We start from the raw sequence: 19117 nt of genomic DNA on the forward strand, positions 1-19117 counted from the left end.
TCACTGGCTCAGCTCTAGCCAGCAGTGGGTCCCTTTGGAGTCGTCTGGAGCTGGCTCTGATCTGACATGGGGCAGCTTCTGGGCTCTGCTTACAGAGGCCACCCCTGCAGCCCCCCTGCTACCAAAACATTGCCATGTAAACCCAATGCATCCTCATAGTAAAGAATTTCTTCCTTATATCTTATCGAATTCTACCCTCCTTTAGTTTAAAACCATTCCCCCTTGTCCTATCCATACACCCCCTGACAAAGAGGCCCTCCCCACGTTTCTTTTGCTGCAGCCCAGGATAAGGTTGGCTTTCTGGGCTGCAAGTGCACATTGGTGGTCCGTGTTGAGCTTCTCATCAAACTTTTTAGGCAGAGTTTTACAGATACTTCTCTTAGATCTGGCTAATATCAGCTGTGAAACAATAGGTCGAATTTATTTCTATGCTTGCCCTTTTAGGAAATGATCATATCTGTGGTTGTTTGTTTTTGTTTTTTTTTACAACTGCTCACTTTCCAAATAATTTGTAACAGAGTACCTCCTTGTTCTGGAATTTTGAGAAAACATTATTTCTATTGAAGCAAGGATATTTTGCAGTACTATCTTGATTGAAAATGTGAACCTGATTTGTAGGTGGCATTAATACTATTGAAGAAATCCTGTGCCAGGGAGCATGTTTTCAGCTCATAACTGGGACAGCTAATTCCTTGGGAAATCTATAAGGGACAGGAGTTAGTGTAATGACAATAAATTGAAATTATGCTTTCACTAGGCATAATCTAACATTTCAACCAATGACAAAAAATTTAATGCTTAATTAGATATTAGATAGATGACAAGTTTCAAATATAAATGCAAGTACGTTTCCTTGGTACTCTCTATATGTTGGTTAAGGATAGATTTCTTCTAATGCCTTGATTTAAAGGCTTAAAAACTGTAAGGTAGACATACATAGTAAAGATAGTCTTTTTACCAGATATAAATTCCCAAGTTTGAGAGCTACACCTTCACGTCTGTTTCTGTACTTCTACGTTCTAGGCAATAAAAATTAATAAATTTCCTGTGTTGTCAGAGGCTATTTGTACCCTACACAGAAGCAAAGTTGTAGCTTTACATTTGTTCTTTGTTTGCTCCTAATTTTGTTCTTTCTTGTCAGTCTTAACTATATCATGGGTATGAAAATGCCATAAATTGAAAAACAAACAAACCCCCAAAAACTCAAAGTCCTTTCTTCAGAACTTATTTGAAGTGGTTTCTTCTTTGCCAAGGCACTGTTATGAATGAAAATGGGATAAAAAGCTTCACATGAGTATTTGTTTGAAAGAAAAAGCAGTATTAAGCTTTTTCATAAAATAGTACCAGTTCCTATTACTATGTAGAACTTATAGTGATCAGTTTAAAGGAGACCTGTAGTTAACAAATATTCCTTTTTTTCCCGTAATTACAGTTGCATTTGGATAAGTACTGTAGGAATGTTCTCCTGAAAGAAATAATTACATAAAAATGCTATTTGTATTCATCCATTACCTTCATTATTAGCAAAAATGGATGAGTAAAAATGTTTCAGAATTTAAATGTACCTTGTACTGAGACTCTTCATTTTGACCACTGGATGGCTGTTCTGTCTTCGATGATGTCTTAACAATATCCAGCTTTGGTGGTTCTTTGACATTATATTGATCATGCTTATCAACGATGACTTGGAGTAAGACTAGAGCGTTTATTGCGTCAGTGGTTAAAGAAGGGCCAAAGTTGTGGTGTTGTTTTCGGAATTTGTTTGATCAGATGAAGCTTGTGCATTGTGTGTTAACGTTAAGCTATAGACATATTAATTTTATTCTAAGTACTGTATATAATTTCCCTTCCTTTGGGTGCCATTTAAGCCTTTATCCATATAATTGCTTTTTATTCTTTTAAAATACTATCTAAATATTCACTCTCCAGTACTGGTGTAAACATAATTGGATTTCTAATTATAGCTTTGGAATGTGTCACATACTGCAGAATCTTCAGATAATTTTTTGAGGTATTTTAGTAATGTGCTATTACTGAGGAAACCAAGGCCTGATGGCATTCGTCTCTAAGCAGAATTGTTTGTCTGAATCATAGAAAGGTTAATTTCTTGATGTAGTGGAGTCAGATTGGCTATGTGAAGGGCTGTAAAAAAGTCAAGATGTAAAGTTGTAAATGAATTTTAAAAGTCTAGGTAGATGTACTTGCTAAAGTTAAGTCTTGGTATTAACGTGAGTTGTACGTGAAGTATGAGTTCACTGTTCTAGTGATATTAAAATGAAAAAAAAAGCTAAAATGTCAAGGGCTAACTATAATAATCAAACAGCTAGAGTATTTTGGTAGGCGTAGTGCTCCAGCTGTGTCATCTGACTTTGTCTTTTTCAGTTTGCCTGTTTCTTCTTAACATGTTATTTTTGGTATGTCTTTACGTTAGTTGGCATTCCTCCTTGTTATTTTGGGTATCTCTTACGTTAGTTGGCATTCACCCTAATTGTGAATCTCTTGGAATGAAGTCAGACGTGTTGGAGGAGTGGGGGGAGGCAAACATTTTTCAGGAAAGGAAGGAAATGAAAACTTCAGGTAGACAGGTTGAAGGGGTAACAGCTTCCCTATATAGCAAGCTGACAGGCTGGCAAAGTATGGCTTCACTTTTCCAGCCTCTCTGTATCTCTCTGCTTCCAGATGTGTGCTCTCGGTAAGGCGAGCACCTTTCCGCTCCCCAGCTGTGAGCTGTGAGATGGGTCTCAGATACAGAGTTTCTTTGGCTGTCAGGAGCTGCAGAGGTCTTGTGGCAACTTTCAAGGCTAGACACTTGGGCATGCACAGGTGAATGTTACTTTTTTGGATGTCAGGAGGGAGGTATTGGATGTCATGGGAGCTGACATCCTGATTTTTATTGTGTCAAGGCTATTTATAACGACAGCATATCATGCCTGTTTTCTAACAATGTTTTGTCAAGTTTCTTGTTTGCTTCTGTTTCTTGGAAATGTGTTCTTTTTATATGTGTAATCAAATAGATTTTTCTTTGCATAACATCTTTTTGGATTTATTTGCTTGAATTAAACTTCTGACTTCTGTCAGGCATTCGTATGTTTTTGTGGAGCTTTTGTGTTCTTGACAAATTAATTTCTAACTATTTGCTGCCTTGAACATGCTGTGTGTTACATATTGGCCCAGTATGGAACTTCTTTATTTAATTTTTTTTTTTAATCATGTATTAGATGGGGAAAATTCAGCCTTACTTGGATTTTCTGTTACAAGGTACTGTAGAATATGAATGTATTTAGCATTTCTTGGTGGAAAAGTTGAATCGTCAATTGGAGACATGGGAAGAAAAGGGAAGAACTAGGAGTTTAAAGGAAAAGTTAATGCAAATTGGATCCCAAAATTGTGATACTGTGGTGACTTACAGACTAGGACTTAAATTTTAATTTTGAGATAAGAATGTTGGAATGATTTCACCCTTCTCCTCTCCAGCTCATTTTCATGGAGTCTCATATGTCCCAAATCCAGCTAAGACTGAAAGCACATATTTCAATTACATGTCATCATTTGAAATTGCAAAGTGATCTGATGGGTAGCTTGTAAGGATAAAGTGCATCTTAAAAACGGTTATGCACGTATTTCAAAATGTGCACATATTTAATGTATTTTAACGGTCTTGTTAGTCTAGTTTCACGGACAAATTTTCCCTTGCATCTCTAAAGGTATGCTGTGTATATGCTTCACTTTGTTCTACCTCTCTTGTCCTCAGAAGCATTTTTATTGTATGCTGCAGTAGCGTTAAGACTGACTGTTCTAAGACCAGCTTTTCTGCTTTTGTGATCCTTGTCGGGAAGGGCAGGGTTATTCTTTTTTTGCTCCTGATTTGATGGTGTTGAACCATCAGAGGAAAGCACGATGCGAATCGATGCTTTAACAACTGTGGTGCACGAGGGTCGGACTGTACGCTTTTTGGGTGATACCCATGAAAGCTCGCTGCTACACCCGATAAGAATTCTTGCATAACCTCTTTCAGTTGTAATGTGCGCTATCTCACGGTGGCAAAACGCTTGTTGAGCTCAATGTAGTGAAAAGTTGCAACCAGCATTTTGTACAGTGGTGGAATAGTCTGAGATTCTGCAGGGTTGGAGGACAGCGGTACAGGACAGCAGGCGATGTTTGTGCAAAAGTAGAATAACCGTACCAGGGGGTAATGGTATGTGGTGGAACTGACTTAGCTCTCAGTTGTGCAGGCATCTGTCTAACAGCTTCTGTACTGAAAGCAATTACCACTTATGGAAGCAAAACCAGAAAGTTCAGAAGGATCCTTTATGGCATGACAACAGAGTAGAAGAGGTTATTAAGTGCAAGAAGACAGCCTCCGAAAAGGTGAAGTTCTCAGCCAAGGAGAGTAGAATAGAATAGAAATCCTACCAGCGTATGGAAACTGCTAAAAAAAAAAAACGTTTGAGAGAAACAACCTGCAAAATGTTTAAAAGTAATGCCTTTTTCAAATATATTGTCAAAGATTCTGGAGGCCCAGCAGACAGCCCAGGTGTAAAAAGAGCACCCAGAGAGAATGGGGCTGTGGCAGAGAAACTTAAACAGTTCTTCTATTTACCCTCAGCATGGAAGGATGTGAGGAGTTTTTTCCCTCCAAACTCCTGTACTGTGGACAACCAGTCTAAGGGCCTGTTTTAAATAACTGCTTTGTTGTAAAACAGAGGTGCTTAGCCTCTGGTGTATGTTTTTACTCCCACTTCGAGAAAAAAGCAAGTTCTTTGAACTCGGTATCACAAGATATGTATCTTATTGTTTGAAATGATGTGACAATTTAAGCTCTCCCTTATGAAAGAAAATCTATGTTCATCGCAGAATAGTGTCAGGAATGAAAGCTAATTTCTCTTAAACTTGCCAAAATAAAACATTGTTCTTTTGTCTTTAGTTTTTAAGGAATGATCCCTTAGTTCAGCGAGTCCTACAAAGTTATTTGGTTTTCTCCTAGAAGCAGGTGCTTCATTTGAAATGGTGCTATAATTAAAAATCTTTTTGTTAAAACTATCCTGGCTTGGTCCTGAACATAGAAAGAAAGCTCAGGTGCATCACAGAATAGAAAGTTTTACCTGAATAAGTTGTATTCAAAGTCATTTGCATGGTTCCAGTCTTTGGTCTGAAATTAGTTACCTAGCAGTATGTTGTATTTCTCCTGGATGATTTGTCACTGATTTTATCATATGCCCCATGTTACCTGATTCTGACAGTAGATTTGCATCTTTTGTTATTTTATGCTTGTATTTTTTATTGTTATCATTTTATTTTTATTTTTTTTTACTTTTCTTGGATTGTGTTGAGAGGTTGGTACATGTGTTTGTGCATAGGTTCCTACTTGGATAGAGTTGAGGGAGGAGGAAAAACAGCAATGTGAAAGATCAGAGAGAGTTTAATGCAATACAGTGTGAAAATGAAAAACTGATGTGTAAAAATAATAAAAGCAGTTTCTGAGTTGCAACTTATTTTCTCTTTACCACAGATGCTATACTTATTACACTGTTTGTAAATGGTGTTTGTGTAACAGTAGCCAAAACTTGAAGCTTTAGCAAAATGATTGTATGAAAAAGCCATAAACTAACACGTAAGATGTGTTTCCTTTCAGCCAACCTACCAATAATACAAATAGATTACAACAGGTGAAACACAGGCACTCATAAATACTGCATGAGGACTAGTGGAGCAGTATGATGCACAGCTGGAGACTACTTCCTTTTGAAGACTTAGGGCCTTCGTTGTTATTAAACCAAAACCAGAGCTTATTATCATGTTCTGGGGTGGAGAAGAAATGCGTGTATTTGTTAGTGTTGCATTTAGCTAAAGGCAGATTTTCTCTTTTAATTCATAAACTGTACAAAATACCGTATTTCTGATATTCTTATATGCCTACCTTGCCTCCGCTTGTTCTGACTGATTTCTGCCTTTTTGGCTTTCAGAAGGAAATAACCAGTGATATTGTTACTTGTGATTTAGTGCTTGGTAGCTCAGGGATTTACTTGGAATCGTGTGCAGAATAGAAACTTGGTTCAGATGTGTTGGATACTTGCCTGCAGTCCCAAGCTGCTGACTGTGCCCTGGTCTGAGATTGAGCTAATTCACTGGGGCATGGAGGACTGCTGGGCGTGATGTGAGAAACTGCTGAACGTAACAACCACAGCACGAGAGAATGACAGAAGTTGCAGTTAGCACCGCGCGGGGTGCCTGGAGTTCACAAGTAGCAAAAGGGGAGTTAGGTGAGGAATGTCCCAACAGTGCCATTACCTGGAGGCGAGCACTGGGGTCGCTTTGGAAAGTACAGTGTTAGAAAACCAGCAGTGCCTGGGCAACCATCGCAGAAATACCAAACCTGGGTCTGGAGGGGCAAAAATAGGACCACTAGGGGCTGAAGTAATTGGAGTAGTTAGCTAATTCAGGAGAAGACTGCGGTAGAGAAAGAGAAATAGAAGGATGATGAAAATGAGCAAGTAACAGGAAAACAGGTAAGACATACACTTGTATGATGAGGTACTCTCTGGGGTTACGTGTTGGGCATCCCCTGCTTGATCATTGCAGCTGGTGTCTGACAATAAAAACTGAACCTGTTAAGACCATGCCACGTGAGTCAGAGCTGCTCTGGCTGTCAGGAGCACTTTGGGGGTGTTCCTTGGCTGGCAGGGGCACACCTGGATGGGTGGATGAAGAATCCTGGTGTCACCATGTTAGTGCCAGTTCCAAGCCTGTGGTCTCACCACTCCCTGGCAAGATGGGTATTGAGCTTTCTGATTTATGGCACCTCTGGTCATTCGCTGTCAGTATTATTAGATGGAGTGGTAACTCCTGCTTTGGACACTCACTGAGAGCTTGCAGTATTGTAAGTGTATCTTATCTACTTTTGTAGGCTAGAAAATCAGAATTGCATGTAAATCAGATTAATGGTTCTGTCTTCTGCTTGCTTAGGCAAAATTACTGAAATTGATATGACCTATAACTGTAGCATAGGAATTAACAATTTTTCTTTGAACTGCAACCTTGTTCTCCATCTCGGACATCTGTTATGAAGCTGGCTGTTTCTGTTCTTTGTGACTTTGGTTTAACTTGGGCTTCTTGGATAGGCTTCTTTTTATGGTCAAAGATCAAGCTCATCTGAAGGTGAACACTTAATACCACTGTAGAATAATAATTTCTCTGTTCATAGATTCTGTTCATAATTTTTGTCCTTTGTTCTGCTTCCTAACCTCTCTCCCTAAAAAACTCATCCCTCAAAGCTAATGCCAACAAAGAACCAATCCTCAATACCCAAAAAGCCACCTCCAAATGGTAGTGTACTCAGACTTTTGTTCTCCTTTAAAGTGGCAGCCTGTTATTTATCTTTTCCTGATGTTAAAAAAAAAAATAAATGTCTTATTTTTTCTTTCAGTAGTCCATCTGCTTTGCCTTGCAACTATACTTAATGAAGCTTGTTCCTGTCCAGCTGTGTTCTGTATCACAGCCTCCCCGTGTGTCATGGCAGAGCTGTTTGCATGCTTCTTTTTCTCCTCTGTCTTGTGTATTCTTGGATTTTCTTCAGAATCCATCCGTGGCTTTTTTCCAATTTTCATGACATAGTTCAGTAGTTCTTTGACTTTAGAACTGCTTTCTGATTTCTGTCCTCAGTGCATCATCAGCCAGTGTCTGCCTTTGTGGTTAACAAATCTCTGCCCAGACCTAATATTTTATCTTGAATGGACAATCCCGAGTGCTTCTAATTACTAACAGGAAATTTAGTATCGTTGAAATTCATGAGTCACTTATTTAATATCAGAGAAATTCATTTGCTTATGACATGTCTTTCCCATTGAATCCCTTGTGTTTTCAGTGACAGCATGCTCCTGATATAGCTGCTGTGCTAACCTGTGATACAGAGTTCAATTTACACTTCACCCTGTCTTTTAATCAGTGTTTACAGTCTGTACAAGTTCTGCTTTCATTGTTGCTTTAACACTTCGTTTCACACCAAACTCTGGTAGTATCGTATTTTTTTTAGTGTTACTGCTCCTTTGCTCATCCCATATTCTTCCAGTGCCAATAAAATCCTTTAAATGGAGAACAAGGGAGGAGTTTATTTGGATATCACTAGATTCCTTGGAGTTCTGTGTATAAGTATGCTTTTGGGCTTCTTCCACCCATGCATATTTATGTTCAGAAGTACTGTGTGCTTATAAATTTTTTTGAAGGCATATGATGATTCTGCTTATGTTTTGCTTAGACTGATACACTCTGCTTTTCCTGATTTTGATATAGTGTATACCCTTCATACGTATCTTAATAAGCCCTGGAAGAATAGTACGTTTCTACAGCAACTTCCCAAGTAAGGCAAAAAGAACTGTATTCTTACTATATTCTTGCTTTTTTGCAATGCAGAGAGAGAAGCAATAGAAACAATAGTTTTATTCAGTAACTCTCAAGGTGATAGTTAAAAACGAATAGGTTTTGTATTATGGAATGAGAAAACTGCTACAACATTTCATATGATGTCTACTTGCTTCTTGAGAGAAAATTCTTTCCTAGGTTGGGACAAATCTTTTAAAAAGAAAATGTAACCAAAGAATAATCATGTTTATAAATGCATTCAAATTTGAATTTTTTTCAAAAATCATTGGGTAAACAGAGTGACATGACAGCGAAATCGTCCGTGTTGCAAAGTTACCTTAGAATTAGCTTGATGCTTAGGATCTTAGCTTTTTCCTTCAACAAACACTTCGAGGTAAAATTTTCTTGTGAGGAGTTACAGCAGGACTACTGTGTTGGAAGACAACTAAAAATAATGAAGCTCATGTAAGGGAAAAAAAATAATCTGCAAAATTTGTTGTCTAGACTTCATTTTTAGAAGCCTTGCTGGCAGTATGGTGTTTGTAAGTTACCAGTAGAAACTAGCCCAAGCTGGACAGAGGTACTATGACATCAAGAATAACTGCATTAAGCTGTATTTTTTGTCTTTAATGGTTCGGTGTATTTAAATGTTGTTTGGTGATATACTGACTTCGTGCAATAGCTTAGCATTGTGAAACCAAATAGTGTAGGAATGAATTTATCTTGATGCTCAATATGATATTCCTAAATAATTAGCTCTTCTGCTGTTTGAGTATATTTATGTAGCAATATACCTCTAAATATAATTCGTATCAGTAGTAAATAACCTTGATTTATATACATGTTCTTGCATTGGCAAGGTGTCACCTTGACTTCCTTATACTTTTTTTCTTCTATAGGAAAGATACAAATCAGTTCATTTCACACAAAACTATAGAATCCACTCAACAAATTCTTGTTGTAATTACTCTGTTCTGTGCTTTTTTTTTTTTTTCAGTAGGTAGGTAGACGGGATATTTTTAAAGGCTTGCTTACTTGAAGCGTAGAATTTGGAAAATGTACCATATTCACCTACATAATTAATTGAAGTGTATAGAAAGTATATAAAAAATCAAAATGCAGAATTCTATTGTTCTGTGGTTTTCAGCAGGTTCATAATTTGAACTTGTGCAGTTTTTACCCTTATCTTCTACTCTGAGTAAGAAGAGGAAGAGCTACTGTCTGAAGTAGATACCTCACAAAAATAATGTTTCTTAGGGAAAATGTCAGGCATCTTTTTGTCTTTACATTTTCAAAGATTTTTTTATAGCTTTTTCCCCACGATAAACAGATTTCACACACAAAAAAAAGTGTGAAATCTCACAGATTGGTTTAGTTGGGTATACTATCTGATGAGCAGCTTTCAGTAGAGAGGAGTACAACATAAAGAATGAAAATATAACATTGAAATAAATTCCAACATTCAAAAATAAAGTATCTTTCTGCTTATGTAACTGCAAATCCCATTTTTGAGATCTATATAAGCACGTTATGCAGTAAAGCTGAATACCTCTTGCATATTAATATAAGGCATGTATATTAAACAAATTCTGGGAAATAATCCAGAAAGGTACCTCATCACCTAGTGCCTGTTATCATAGATAACCCTATGGAAAGTAATTCACCAGTGTCTTATTAACTCCTTAGAATTGCCGTATGTTTTGATTTTGTTGGACTTTATAGGAAGACATGATAATTAATCTAAACAACATTGTGATAATTTGAATAGATCTCTGTATATTGTTAATAATTTTCTTAGTTCTCATAAAATACTTTTCTTCTAATAGAAGAATTACGGAAATTGAGTTGGTCTGGAATTCCCAAACGAATTCGTCCTATTGCGTGGAAGCTCCTTTCAGTAAGTTTTATTTTCCACTTTGTGTTTAAAAGTAATAGCTTTCTGCAAGAATTGCAAATAATTTTGCTTGACTTGTAATCCATCAGTGATACTTGAAAATGTTCTGTCTTGTTGCTGAATTGTAATAAATGTTCTGTTCTTTGCTCAATTTTAAGAGGAATTTGTCAAACTGAAAGGAGGGGAGTGAGAAGCACTAGTAAATCATGTCAGCTGTGTATCTTTATTTTCAGACTGGCTTTCTCTGAAAGCAAGGCTTATGTGTTAAGTTGCCTCTTTCAACCAGTTTTGATGGAACAGTGGTGAATTCAAAGACAAGTGAATTCCTACAGTTTTCTTGAAAATAGGCACGCAGTGAGGAAACAAAGCCTATCAGTGTCCTACAAAAGGCTTCCTTCTGCCTTCACGTTAAAATAACTACTAGAGACTGCTCACACAAAGTATTAATGCTGTGTTGAGGAAAAGCTATGAAGGGAGCTTGTGTTTGAGTATTTTTCTGAAGCGGTTTAAGATGAAGAAATCTGAATTGCTGCCTTATGACATTGGCTCTCCTGGTCTTAGGCTTGTGAGTCAGTTCAGGGAGCTAAGCTGATTGAAAAGCTAATCACTCATTTGTAGGGTGGGTTTTTGGCTAGCTGAGTGCCCTGAACCTTGTCTGGTGGCAGGTGGAGTTTGGGCACACAGTAGCTTGGGAGCAGGTTGGCTGAAATACCGAGGAGCAGCACACCGGGGTGCTTCAGGCAGGATTCGGGGAGGAGCTTATGGGAATCTGGGATTTGTTGGGTTTGGTGTCACAAGAATGGGTTTTGTTATTTCATTGTTTGCACTGCATTTAAAAAAAAGGTATTTTTGTAAAAATACAGTGTATTCCTGGTAGTATTTTCCACGTCAATCTTTTTAGCTATAATCCTTGCCATGGCAGGTGGTTGTGCAGTTCAGCTGTTCTTTGTACATGGTTGAGAGAAGATCTTCTGAAAATGTTTTTATTAAAAAGAAGCAAAAATCTAGTGTTGTCTACTCTCCAGAGACTCTGAAGATACTTTATCAGCAAATCTTCTTGCATTTAAGAACTCTTTAAAATTCTGAGTTATACACACAACAGTTTAACACTGTTGAATTTTTCAGAGAGTAGACTTAAATAGCTTTGCTTTTTATAGAGTAATTCAGCAGGGACTGTGAAGTATTTACTTCACATTGAGTTTGATTTCCAGTGACTGAAAGAGTCTGTCTTGCTGATGAGATCCACTAAATTTGCAGCTTATGCTAAATGTGGATACAGCCTCTTAATGGCAAATATTCAAATATTCTGTCGTAACTGAGATTAAGCATGCAGTGTACAATCTATTTTAGTTTCGTTTCCAAAGTTGTCCAAGGTTGGACAAAATTTGTTGTTGTTTTTTTTTAAGTTTAGGATGCCTGTGTTGAAATACTCAGCCAAAAATTTATGGCTAACTCAAAATGGACTTTTAAACCCAATAAACTGAAGCATAAGAATAGGTTTAATTCTGATTGAGGGCTTAGAGAATAAATTACGCCAAAGTTAACTACAGTCACGTTCTCGCTTTCAAGTGAGAGCATAGGCTTCTGGTGACCTTCAACTTCATCCGATAAGTTGATTTAGTTTAGTATTCCTGAGATTCCCAACGCAGATAAATTTCTAAGTGAAAAGTACGAATTTCTTTGTACTTTTGTCTTTACTACTTCAGTTCAGGATCATTCTAGTTCTGTTCTTATCTCTGGATGTCTTCTTGTAACTCTGTAAAACTGCACAGGTTATTTTACTTTACTCTAAGAATTAAGTGGATTTTATTTTCAAGACGCTTCCAGAATTGTTCTCAGCTTTTCCTATGTAATTCGTACCATGATGTCTTTCTTATCTGCTAAGTGGTCCTTGATTAATGCATTTTGGAAATGTAACAACTAGTCATTAGGTAATCATTAATTTTCTATGCTTTAAAGCAGTAGCTTGTTTCATATTTTTTCTGTAATAGGGAAGAAAAACTGCCTTGGATATTCATGGTCACAAGCTCCGTGATGCTTTTCCTAATATTATTTATTTTTTTAGTGTCATGAGTTGTTTAAATATATGTTACCTATGTCCCAGGTAAGAGGGGTAATGTGGTCATCTTCTGTGTTGAAAGGTGCACTGGGAACTGCTGGGGAAATGAATATACAAAAGCAGAACTGCTTTGGTTAAAGATTGGTTGCAGAAATCAAAGAAAGACCAGAAAGTCAAAAAAAAAAAAAAAAAAAAAAAGCCAAACATAACTTAGAGCTTAATTAAGGCTGGTTTTGTTTGTTTTGGAATTGCTCAGAATTTTTATGTCAAAAGCCCAAAAAATGATTTATCTGGGGGACTGATGATGATTAGTAGTATCTGAGGTAGAAAGTATTTGTCATATTTGTTAAATCAGTATTGAAGTTGAAATTTATAAAATGTGGTTTTGAAAACTATTCAGTTAGGTGTTGTTTAGTCAGGAGGGTAATAGTGTTAAAATATTTTATGAAAAAGGTTTTTCAAAGGGAAAGTATATTAAAATCAATATAATGCTGAGGGGCTATTGCTGTCATGTTTACTGGTAACAGTATGGAAACATACATGATTTATTTCTAAAATATAGGAAAAAATCAGGCATTGTGTACCTAAACAGCAAGCAGAACTATTCAGGCCCACTTCTCTTTTGAATACCAAAGCTAAATATATGGTTACCTTGGAGAGAAATTAATGAGTAAACAGATTAAACTCTCTACCAATTTATGCCCTGATGATATGTTGCAATCCTTTCCAACTTTTAAAAATAAAACCTAATTTGTAAAGTGAATGGGAAACGGGACACGTCCAATTGAAAGATGGCTTCGGTCTTTGAAACTGAATAATGGCAAAAAGTCTGTTGCTGAGAAAATATTGGTGTCCTCGGAACAATCACATTTGATCTCACAAATGAATTATTTTCTAATGGAGCTAAGATATCCTACAGGAAAAAAAAATCAAACCACTGAGAATAAATGGGAGGCAGAATTCAATATTTAACTAAATACAAAGCACTGGGACAGGATATTAAATGTCGGACTGAATCTCGAGGCAAAAGTTAAGCTGATGCGATGTAGAAATACCCAGAATCAGATGTAAGACAGTACATCTTAAAAGAATCGGTTTTGCCAAAGTAAGTACCTGTTAAACTATCTGGAATGTAATATCGTTTGCACTTAATCCCTTGTTTTCTTAAAAGAAGAAGAAATTATAATACACAGCATAACATTTAAAATTCTTTTAATGCAGACATCTTTACATAAATCTATTGATGTTCTCGTATGGTGTATTTTATTTTGTTGTTGTTTTAAGCAAAACAACATAGAATTGTAATATGATGTTTCATTGCCATAGGAGAATAACGCAACCAATGTATTTATTCCCAACGTGGTGTTTAGTTCTGTTGTATAATCAACAGTTGTAGAACGTTAGATTTATCCCATTTTTGCTTGTTAAGGACTGTATAAGAAAGTTGTTTTGGTAGTTAAATACGTAGCGTCTTATTAGTTACTTGCACTGGCTGTGACTCATTGTTTAAGTGCAAGTCTGTGCTGCACTTCTAGTATCAAATTCCGTGATGTTATGAGGATTTATTTATTTATTTTTAAGCAAACATATGGCTGACAAATTCGCTTTCTCTCTTATACTAATTACCATTAGTACGATGACAGCTGAAAATGTGGAAGGATAATTTTTGTAATACTGGCAAGAAATAATTTAATTTGACTTGAATAGTCAAGAAAGATATATGAATCTTTTTTTTTGGATGGCTAGGTCTCTTAATCCCATTTATGTTTAGAATAATTTTTCTATGAAGTATTTTTTTTCAAGCCTGACATGTAAAATATGAATTACCTTTCTTTTTTGTAATGTTATGTTTGAAATCAAGCTGCATGTGAGAAAGTATTAACTGTTCTTGGATGTTCAGGAAACTTTTAGGCAGCCAGGTACATGAATAATGGTGTTTCTAATATGTTCTGTTTATATAATAGCTGAACATTTAATAACATCAATATTTCCTTTCTTAAAATGCTGAAATGCTAACCTGAGACTTCTGTTTTTAAATGAAAGGTAGGCTGAGATCTCAGAAATAGGGATCAAACTGGACAGAACAGGAAATAAGAATGGATTTTTTTGGGAGAATGGGATCTTCAGATAGATATGAAGATGAGTTCAAAGAAGAACAACTCAGATATACGTTAAGTGCAAAATCTATATATCTGACGTTGCTTCATTACCATGCCAATACTTTTTGAAAAATAATATTTATAGATTGATTTTAGGAAAAAACTAGAACTGTATAGCTCGTGTCTTTATATCTAAGAGCCCAGGTACTGTTGTTTATGCCAAAACTTTTCACAACCTGTTGAGAAAATGAAAACTTGAAATTATTTTTTTTGTGATCTAAAGGAATGAGATAAACTACCTAGAATATTTTAAGGCTTTAGAATAAATACTCCATTGTATTATGAGGTTAACTCTAACTTAAACATAAGTGTATTTGTAAATGTAGATCATTCCTACCTTAAAGCAACTGAGACACGTTTTGTTTAAAAATTGAATAAAATTGCTCCAATAAGGGCCATGTGGGAATGCAGAAATTAATGAACTCATGTAGCATTACATTTTTCTGAAATTATTTGTTTTGACCTTTTCTCTTTGAAAGGCAAACGTCTTAGAATTCTTGATGAGAAATTGCTTTTTAAAGGTGAAAAACTTGAAATGTGTTCTTAAAAAAAAATGCCAGTTTTTAGTAATGTGTTGGTTTCTGAACTTCTGTATTCAGTTAGAATGATTAGAAAACTGATTTGCTAAGGTATTATTCAGATTCAAATCGGACTGCATTGTACTACATTTGTTCATTAGCTTTCCTGTTGCATATTATCAAATGCTAACTGTGCTTTTCGTGAAGCAAAGAGTAATATCCTTTTCATTTAACTTTTTTTTTTTTTCAGGGTTATCTTCCCGCGAATGTGGACCGAAGAGAAAGCACTTTACAAAGAAAACGGAAAGAATATTTTGCTTTTGTTGAGCAATACTATGATTCTAGAAATGATGAGAGTCACCAAGATACCTATAGACAGGTAGAACACCTACTGAAGTGACTTCTACCTACATGAGATCTGTTAAAGAACTTGAAGAGATTATTTTTGAAGTTTGTTATTGTTTTTATGTATCTACTAAATCTTACTTCATAGTCAGCTTTCCTATGCTTTAGAAGCAAAATTAATTTAATTTGTTTTGAAATATGAAATATTTTGACACTTAAAATAGTGGATTTCTTTTAACGTCAGCTTTTGTCATGCCATGCTGCATGGCTGTACCACACGGACATTCTTCAACATTCAAGCGTAATGGGGTTTTGAAAGCATTCATCTCCTCAGACCCTCCTTCAAATGAGTGAGAGGATGGTACAGAGGATATCTAACTGTTCCTTGTTGGCTCCATACTTCTGCTTAAGAAGTTGAAACTGTGTGGTGTGTAATTACGATAAGTGTGTCAAAATTTCTTTCCTCCCTGGATAAGCAGATAACTGTTCTTCAAGTTTTGTATTTAAATGATTAGTTTGTATCACTAAATATAAACTAAACTATCCTACATATTCTTTCCTAAGGAAGGCTAAAGCGGTGATCTTTCTTCTGCTTCAAGCCTGATCTTTAGTAGCAAGAAGTATACACAATGTCTGTTGAACATGGCTTTACATATGTATGTATGTTGTTAGATGTAGTTACACTGAGGAAAAGAGTATTGCCAATAAGACCATAATTTGCAAGCAATCAAAATTGATGTAAGGATCTTAAAGCATTAAAGGAAATTCTATGATTTTTTGTCTGATTAATAGATTAGATAATAATGACTTAAAGATTTAGCCCTTTATTTTTGGAACTACAGTAAATTCACGTTATTCCTAAAATAATGAGACAGTGTATAAATAACAGTGTAAAACCACAGGATTTTTTTTTGTTATTAAAAAAGCTTTTTTGTTATTTAAAAAGTGTGCTGTTGTCTCCTGTTACATGATTCTTGTTTCTGTCCAATTAGATTCATATAGATATCCCACGCATGAGTCCTGAAGTTTTAAGACTTCAGCCCAAAGTAACAGAGGTAAGAATTATATCTAAATAATATGGTTTTTAGGTAACCCATTTTATTAATGAATCTTGTATCGCATTAAGTAATTTGACAACAATTGCTATTTTGGCTTGAGAACTAACATAAAGTCCAAAAAATGAAAATGCATAAGTACAGTACATAACAATGAAGGCATGAGTAGTAACAGGAAAAACATTAATCTTCTGCTTCGAGTCTGTTGGTTTCTTCTTCTGTTTTGTGCTTTTTACTCTTTTTTTTCCTTTTATATATGTTGTTAATATTTTTTTTAATTAATTCAGAGCATAGTTCCTGTGGTTCTCTGCATTTGTCAAAATCATTCAAGATCTGGAAGCTCTTACCATAAGAGTATTCCACTTAAGAAATTATCTTATACTTGAGTTTAGGAAAAGTTGTTTTGAATTTGATGCTGTGTGGAAATAACTCATTATTAGATCTTCATTTTAAATTAATTTTAAGTATTTATTTTTATGGGAGTTGTGTAGATTGGGGAGGGGATAGTGGGAGTTGGAAAGAGAAGGGTATTGTTGGAGTGAGAAGCTAAAAGACTGAGAATAAATAGCATCACTTGAAAGGGGGAGAGAGGTATTGGAGGTCTTCCCACATATAGTTCAATCAAGTTTGTTGGACTTTCATGTTATAAATACTTTATTTTAATAAAGATTAGTGATTGTAATGTAGGTTTAGTCAATGTGATTAGTCAAAGTGCAGTAGTGTGTAATTTTATTTTCAGTTTCTGTGTTCTCTTTAAATGAGTTTGATTGAATAGAATAGTGTATGCCTGTGCATTTTCCCTTCTATGCTTGCATTGTATGGGAGAAATAATTTCAAGGAAACAAGATTGAAAAATACTTTATAAAATCGTCCCCACCTCTTTTATTGGTTAAAGAGAAACAAAAGCAAATTCTAAGAAGCTTTCATGGTTAAAACTTTGGGGGGTTTTGGAGTTCCTCCGAGGTGGCAAAACACATAAGAAATTCAAAATATGCATTTAAGCTAATGAATTCTTCTTTGATGTATATGAATATAGTTCTTACTGTTGCGATGAATGGGAGTTAAATTCAAAGGAGAGTAATTGATAGGTAATGACAACTCTTGAGATGTAGTGGTTCGTACTAGAAGTTATTCCGGTTTCTGTTGCTGGTTTGGAAATCAAGAAGGAAACCTTTTGGGAAAGTGACCTTTTTAATGAGTGCTATTTGAACACAGTGATGAGTGCTGTATAGAAACTTAAATCAGACTGCCTTTCAGGTATTCAGTGCTCATTTTTTTCTATTCAAAGCAGTAAATGAAACTTCATGAAAATGGGTAGGAAATTGAAAACACTATTTCAGTGTGTATTTGTTGAATTTCTGATTAGATGCATTTGGGGATATTAAATCTGGTATGCCAATTACTAAGTAATCCTTGCTGCTTAATAATTTGCTGCTCAAAAAAAAAAAATGTAATAACCCTTCTCTATACCTTAGTTTTCACAGCTGGATTTTAAAAATGCTTTGAAATCCATAGGCATCTCAGTTTGCAATGCAAACTATGTATGTTATCAGGTTCTGAGGAAAAGGAAAGTTGCTATTACAAATTTGGAGCTAAGCTAACAAAAATTTGAAGTGAGATGGAACAGAAATAGTAAAAGCTTCATAAACTAAACTTCCTATTGTGTCCATTCGGGGCACGTCTCTTGCGAGTGGTCTTGAAGCCTGAGCATTCGCTGACTTCTGGGGTTGCAGCAAACTCTACCTTGGGGTCTTTACAAAGTCTTTCCCTTTTTATTAGTACTGAGGCCTGCTCTTAAAAGTGATGCAGTCCTTTTGTTTGATGAGCTCTCCTCCATCTGCCCTGCTTCCCCACCCACCTGCACTCTGGCTTTTTGGCAGACCTTCCAGAGAAGGAGCAAACTTTATTTCGCCTCAGAAGATTATGCCTGATTGAGTACCAGTAATCAGAGCAAAACACGTAGCAGCTTTCACTGTGCTGCTCATTTGCAGTTTTCCAAAGAAACATAGCACTTGCAGAAGCAAACAGTTAAGAGGAGATACAACCTGACGCAGACCTAGATGATGTTGGACATAGGTTCTGTGATTCTTCTGCTTCGTATTCTTCTCACGTTGCCCTTCCCATAGTCAGACTGTGCATGTTGTGGCCTTTGGAGCTTTTGCAGATCCCAAGCAGTGTACGGTTAGAAGAACTTAGTGGATGGGGCTATGTGGTAAGGGAGGTGGTTGCCTTCTTTCTACATTCCTGATTTTTCAGATGTTTTATTAACCAGCATACCTGCTTCTGAATTCTAAAGCTCTATGCTGCCATATTAGGCAAACGTAACCATTACAGAGTTTTTATTGGACAAGTTACTAAAAAAAATTAATTGTATAAAGTACTTCTTTCTGTTACCTAGCAACAAAAGGGGTACTGTATTGATAAAATATTGGTCTCAAAGAGATGAATGGTCATGGGAAAATGATTTATTATTTATGTATCATGAAGAAAGGAATTGTATATTGAAAAGCTCCAGTGAATAAGTGCTGCTCTGTTGTAACTACTGTAACTGAATTATATGCAAGGCTGGTTTTAACATGTGCTAATACCCTGAAAATGTTTTCTTTTAAATAACTGAGAAACTTAATTAACATTGGCAGTTAATTATGAATACAATCATTCATGTATTCTTTTATAAGTGTATTTTTATACTTGTAACTCTGTGATATCAAATCTGTCCTTGTATACTTTTC

The 19117-nt window shown here is 35.7% G+C and overlaps 1 protein-coding gene across 2 annotated transcripts in view; it reads left to right on the forward strand.

Annotated features, from left to right (window-relative positions):
• Positions 1-19117, forward strand: part of TBC1D22A (TBC1 domain family member 22A) — a 175410-nt gene that overhangs the window by 20533 nt on the left and 135760 nt on the right. For both annotated transcript variants that reach the window (XM_040549067.1, XM_040549060.1), the window contains exons 5-7: positions 10182-10252; positions 15236-15364; positions 16323-16385. In XM_040549067.1, the coding sequence (XP_040405001.1) occupies positions 10182-10252; positions 15236-15364; positions 16323-16385 (263 nt within the window). The remainder of the gene's footprint in view (positions 1-10181; positions 10253-15235; positions 15365-16322; positions 16386-19117) is intronic.

The sequence above is a fragment of the Cygnus olor genome, chromosome 1, assembly GCF_009769625.2.
Source record: "Cygnus olor isolate bCygOlo1 chromosome 1, bCygOlo1.pri.v2, whole genome shotgun sequence".
NCBI lineage: Eukaryota > Metazoa > Chordata > Aves > Anseriformes > Anatidae > Cygnus > Cygnus olor.